Source organism: Salvelinus namaycush, chromosome 2, assembly GCF_016432855.1.
Source record: "Salvelinus namaycush isolate Seneca chromosome 2, SaNama_1.0, whole genome shotgun sequence".
In the NCBI taxonomy this organism is placed as follows: Eukaryota; Metazoa; Chordata; class Actinopteri; order Salmoniformes; family Salmonidae; genus Salvelinus; species Salvelinus namaycush.
The window spans coordinates 24,664,346-24,670,874 of NC_052308.1; the positions used below are offsets into that span (position 1 = coordinate 24,664,346).

General features: G+C 42.9%; 1 protein-coding gene across 1 annotated transcript in view; it reads right to left on the minus strand.

The window, feature by feature from the left end:
• The window catches only part of LOC120020747 (dysbindin-like), a 31,766-nt gene extending 31,205 nt beyond the window's left edge, over window positions 1–561 (minus strand). Inside the window, exon 1 of the mRNA XM_038964492.1 lies at window positions 519–561. Within this exon, the coding sequence (XP_038820420.1) occupies window positions 519–561 (43 nt within the window). The remainder of the gene's footprint in view (window positions 1–518) is intronic.
• Window positions 562–6,529: the final 5,968 nt, after the last annotated feature.

The window sequence follows — 6,529 nt, forward strand, 5'->3', positions numbered from 1 at the left end:
ACACCTCATAGCCTGGTTCCTCTCTAGGTTTCATCCTAGGTTTTGGCCTTTCTAGGGAGTTTTTCCTAGCCACCGTGCTTCTACACCTGCATTGCTTGCTGTTTGGGGTTTTAGGCTGGGTTTCTGTACAGCACTTCGAGATATTAGCTGATGTACGAAGGGCTATATAAAATAAACTTGATTTGATTTGATTTGATTGTAATTTCAACTTTGAAATGTCAGTTTATTTTCCCCTATGAAAAATGTATCAATCCCTACAAAACTGTCCATGAATTATAATCCACATAATAATTTACATTTCCTGTTGCTGCAGGATTATTTTCCTGCTGTAGAAAACTGGCTCACATCTGTATATAGAAAATTATTTTAAAAAACAGTACAGTACAGTACAGTACAGAATAAATGACTAAAATGATCTGTAATGACTTATGGAATATTCCCATTGTGACGTAGTCTTTCCAAGTCCTACACATTCGAGTAGTTTTTAGGAGAGGTAAAGATGCTTTAAAGTTACTCACAGGGTAGACGCTTGTTGTGGAGGTTTGCCCCAGACGAGCTCATGGTGCTGGCAGCTTCGGAGAGAGCTGCAGAATCAGATGTGGTGTGCTGTTGAGGAGGACTGGAGGGTCAGGTCACACAGTCAGGCACAGAGATGAGATGGGGTGGGGAACAGTCAGCCCTCCAGAGCCTCAGCAGGACAGCTCATCTCCCTCCTTCTCTCCTGGGACAGACAGAGAGTCAAAGCACTCCCAAGAAACTCACTGGCTCTCTCAAACACACTCTCTCCTTTCTCTATGGAACAGTCCAGGACCCTTCTCTCTGAGTGGACTTACTCTATCAACTACAGTATTTGGATGAGAACAGCAGGTTAGGGCTTTGTGGAGCATACCAAATGGTCATTCACAGGGGGAGGAGCTTGGTGTGAGAGGGGTGGATAGGGGAGAGCGCAGGGTCCTTTACGTAACAGTGGAAGATACCAAGTCAGTAGACAGACACTTGCTTTTGTTATTTTTGTCATCCTCTCTCTCTCCCTCTCTCCTTTCTCCTCTGTGTCCCTCTCACTTCCAGGGTCAATTGATGTGCACAAAATGCAATGCGACAGGATACAAGATCTTCTTGCCGTTAATGGAATAATATTGATGTTATTGAACAAATCAAAATCTTTTTTTAGGCTTGCCTTTTTGAAAGAGCACACACTGTTCTTCGGAGGAACAGTCAGCGGCTTTATGTATAATTCAGTTCATGGCAAAGATTCCATTTTTCATCACAAAAATAGCATTAGAAGCCAACACTTCCAAAATAACCTAATGGGTTTACCTAGACTGAAAACAATTTATTCTAGAAATGTATCTTTATTTTAAATAAATCTTTAGAGAAGTAAAAGCTTAAAATTATACTTAACTGCTTAATTGCAGGGCAGTTTTGATAGCGTACTATACTTATACCGCAATGTATCAGTAGGTATTTTAGATGTAAGGGTAGTACCGTCCCATCAAATGTATGTGTTGCCTGGGACAATACTGATTGCCTGCAAATACAGAAATAATGATCACTCAGTACAACAAGATTGTGTGAATATCAAAGTAATTGACACCATCTAGTGGTCAAAAAATGTGTTTCCTTTTCATTGCAACCTGAGCTGTTGTAAATAGATATTATTCTACATTTAAATAGCTAATATGAAATGTTTTATTTGCTTGATTTGAATAGGCCTTATATAGGCCTTTAATTAGCCTTGAATTATATGGTATATAAATGGTAATATCAATGGCGTTTCATTGTATAGGATGTTTTCCTGTGAGGTGGCATTCTTTCAAATGAAAGCACACACACATGCTGCCACCCAGAGAGAGACATATAGAAAGAGATGGAGAGAGGGGAAGAACATATGAATAACTATCTGTCTTTGTGGAAACCTTAACAATAACAAGTCTTGGCATCCATGCATGGGTGCAGATGTAAGCTACTGACTGCAGATGCATGTATACTCTAATGGGTGTTTGGAGGACGTGGGAGTGAGAAAATGATACGTTGATTTGTATCAACAGTGATCTTCCTAAATGTCAGAGAAGTGTTGGTTGAGGTAGTGACTCCTCCAGCTTTAACTCTTGACATGTCCTGTATTGTCTGAGAGAGTGTGTGTGGGCAGAGGAAGAATGATGTGACTCAAAATGAGAAGCTCTTTTCGCCTCTCTCTAATGTGTGTGTGTGTGGGCTTCATCATGACTGGGGTTTCACCCTGCAGAGCATGGGGCATCTGGAGCTACCTGTAAATCATATTGCTTTCCTATAGATGGGAGATGCTTGAATCAAGGGCCATGATCACTTTTTATTCTGTAGAATGAGAGTAGGGCTGAATAGAAATACAAAGAGAGGAGAGAAAGAAGAATAGTAAAAGAGGGAACATATCTTTTGTGTCCTGAGTTAAAAAATTGTGTTTGTTCTGAATGTATATAGGTCTAAATATTGATCCTTTTAACTGCTGAATAGAAAGCAATTAAGGCTGATAATTTTCTAACTTTACTGACATTCACACTGTCTGGCATTTGGTTCAGTGGCTCAGATATGTATCCTACATATGCAGCAGTGAGAAAACTAAGAGAAGACTGTTGGTGTTCACAGTAATAGAGAAGTAATAGAGAAGTAATAGAGGAGTAATAGAGAAGTAATAGAGAAGCGGGTTGCGAGAATTCACTGTGGTCATTTTCAACAACTGAGAATTGCAATAAATGTGAAGCCAACGGAAGCATTTTCAGAATGGGATTTCATTTTCAGAATGTGTCTTCCTATAGATTCCCTAGAAGGTTCTGCATTCCAACTGGTTGAACAGGCATGAAAGCTAAAGATGTGTAATGCCCAGAACATTCTAAGCTATAGTTTCCCGCCCTCACCACAACTGGGCAGAGTTCCAAGCCCATCAGGCAGCCATACGCCTACTATCAGCTGACGAGTATCACAGCGGTCTCATGTCTAATTATACACCCAGAGAGAGGGAGGGAGAGAGAGGGAAGGAGAGAGGGATGGGGAGAGAGAGAGATGGAGAGAAAGTCAGAAACCAGAGAGAAGGTTTGTGAAAGGGAAAGAAGAAGGGAGGGAGAGGGAGTCAAGACTGAGCTAGAAACAGAGAAAGAGACAGAGCAACAGAGAGGAAGTGAGGGAAGGAGGGAAGGAGAGTGCACAGCAAATCTGGTAGATATGTTGAGAGGGCTAGAGATAGTGGGGGTGTAAAAGAGAGTGGGAGGAAAAAGAGAGAGTGCGTCTGTCTGATAGACATAGTGAGGCTGTCTGGATGTTCCCATTCACTCTGCAGCATGCTGTACTAAAGACTCACACCTTAACCAGAAGAGAGAGGTAAGGCGTCAAGTGTTCAGATGTATCTTGTGAATGTGATAATATGGGTGTAAGTGTGTGGGAGGAAGGTATTCATCGCCCTTGTAGTCATTTGATATGCATGGTATTCCTTTATGTTACGGTTGAAGTGGTAAAAACTCAATAGCAATAATATTGCATCAGTGATAAAGTGCATCTAACCCATCTAGATCATTAGGCTTCACATCAGTCAGAACTTACGCAACGCGATATGACCAGTTATGTTTGGGGTGTAATTTGTAACTTGGAAATGTGTTGCTTGAGAAAAAGAGCTCTGCACATAATGATAACAATACCAAAAGAAAAGTATGTTTCAGGACTTTCATAGCAATTACTGTTCCACTAAAAGTAACACAATTGTTTACATACAACACACCTACACACACTGTATGAAGATTGCATTTGCATAGTCGTAGTATGACATGCACAGCAAGGTGAGGTCAATTGATACCCTTAATAGGTTATACTACCAGTCTGCTGCTCTGAGTTTTTGCCCAATGATTGGCCTCTGTCAGTACAGCCCTCTGTGTAAGGAATGTTCCTCCATTTGAGGGTGTATTCTGTCCCATTCTTATGAGGTCATCTAGTCTGTACTCACAATGGAAGGTATGATCCAAGCTATGCCTCATACTTGCAAGACATGTCTGTTAGTCAGAGTGAAAGAGCATCATTCAGCAGTCAAGGGAGCTGGTGAGTGCTCTGCGGTGGTGTGATGACACCATTCAGGCCTTGGCTTTAGCTTTGCATAAGATTGCACCGTAAAGTCTTGCTCTGTTTTCTTCTATCACTTCTCTTCAGGCTTTCGGTCAAATCATTTAAATAAAGAGCATGTAGATTTGAATAGGTAAATTACTGGCAGGCGTGTGCATTATGAAATATCTTTATGGTATGAGCTGTACATAGGAAATGCAAGGTTAAGCTACATTTCTATATAAGGTCATTATTTTTATACAATATTGAGAAGTATAACAGTTTTATCTGCATGTATTTTGCTCAGATTCACATGAATACATTATGCATTTTGTTGCTGTGCTGCATAGTAGGTCAGCTACAGTGAAATTAATAAATCCTGTTGATGGTAAAATCAATGACATCCCATGTATGTTGATCATTGGGTAAGAATATGATATATTATTCAGACAAAGTAGATTCATTAAGTTTTCATGAAAATTATATTTGTCATTAGTGTTGGAAAGCACAACACAGCACCCCTGTGCAACACCTCCCCTCATCTACACTGTTCCCACAGTATGCACAGTACTATACTGTGTTACCATAGTAACTTCTTCCTAAGTAGGTCCGGTTAAAGTTTAATGTTCTAGTGAGCCAGACTTCAGCTGTCAATCACACTCTCAATGCAAAGCAGTCTGTGGTTTGAAAGGCTCTAATTTGGAGGCAATGGAGAAATTAGTGATGAGATTTCAAGGGCATAGTCACCATCTGTAACTCCATAGGGGTCTAAGAGAGACAGGGAGAACTGGCAGAGAAAGGCTCTGTCTATCACTTATGTAGCAAATTTTAAAGAGAGAGGGAGAGTAGAGAGAAAAAGAGGGATATGAGAGAGAGAGGGCGTTGTGAGAGTACGTAATGAAATATAGTTTATGAAATGCATCATCAAAAGTCACATGACTATAAGCTGAAAAGCCTATGAAATGCAAGGCTATGAAATGTATAAAAGTATCTTGGTGTACCTTCCTCTTGGGCTTTTGACATAAGGATGAGGGTTAAATTATAATTTGGGTCAAACAAACACCTTCCTGTCTTTTTTCAGATTGGATCATTGAGACTGAGAACACCTTTGACCTCTCTGTCAGTGATGATTCACCAGAGAGTAACGGGATCCCTTAGGGTGCCTCTTTCACGTGAGGCCTATGTGACTTAACCTCTCCACAACAACCTGTAGGCCAGGGAACTGAAGTGTCAGTATATGTGACGGCTGTGTGAACCAATGAGCACCACACTAACCCCAGAGACCGGCCTAGGCAGAGAGAGTCTCCCGCCCAAGAAGAGGGACCCCAGACCAGGCCTCTCAGAGCAGCCTCCTGCTGTCACGTTCAAGGTCCCCTTCCCCTACAAGAGCTATAATGAAGTCAAGCCCTACAATGCATCTTACTCAGACCTGCTCCCTCCTACACCTGCATTTGTGCGCCCGCTATACCAGCCCTGGACCCAGTCCCCCACCACAGCCTCCACCACCAGAGTCAACCCCTATCTCCCCTCTCCTGTCAACGACAGCTATGGCTGGGCTGAGTGGAAGGAGCACTATTACAAAGGTTGGGCTGCAGTGCCTTCAGGGTGGGAAGTTCCCTACATTCTCCATCACCCCTCAGAATACCCACGCCACCCCTCTATCTGCAGACACATGGCTTTGCCTACAGAAGAGCCCAGTGGGGTGGAAGCAGGGTACAGATGGCACCTTAATAAAAAAGTGAGGGAGAAGTTAAGTCCACACACCGCACAGCAAAGCAGACAGAGCGGCCCATATATGAGAAGAAGGAAACAGGGGGGCCACCAGCCACAACCCAGCTCAGGGACAGGTTCTGCCCCACTGAACACTGCTCTATCTCCTACCGCCAACAGGAACCTACACCACCACCCTGAACTGGTATACACAAACCTCTCCACAGCCCCCAAGTACCATGCTTCAGGGCAAAGTCCTTTGGAGTTTGAGGCACAATCTCCCATAAGACCATCACTTATTGATCAATCAACAGAGAAATATTGGACCATTGGAGTAACAGAAAAAATATGTGTGCCTTCACATCTCTCCTCCCATCACTCTTCCTACCCTTCCACCTCTTCTGACCAGCTGCCCTGGTTGCTCCCTCACTTTGCGGCAGGCTCTTTAATCGAGCTCAAAGACGGGCGGCTGAGGAGGGTTGAGGATTTGCAGACAGAAGACTTCCTAATCGGCGCGGAGGCTTGTCCAGAGCTGCGTCTGAGCTGCTGCACTGTGCAGCACATCTCCCCCTCCACAGCCCCCTCCCTCTCCCGCCTCCTCATCCTCCTACACGAGGAACACTCTCAGGTGAGCTGGGCCTGAGCCTACTACATCATTACATCACATGAGCTCATGTCAGTGTGTTTGTCATTGTATGCTTGTCTACTGACATTTCCATAATTTATAACATGGAATTCAATATACAAGATATCATAAATA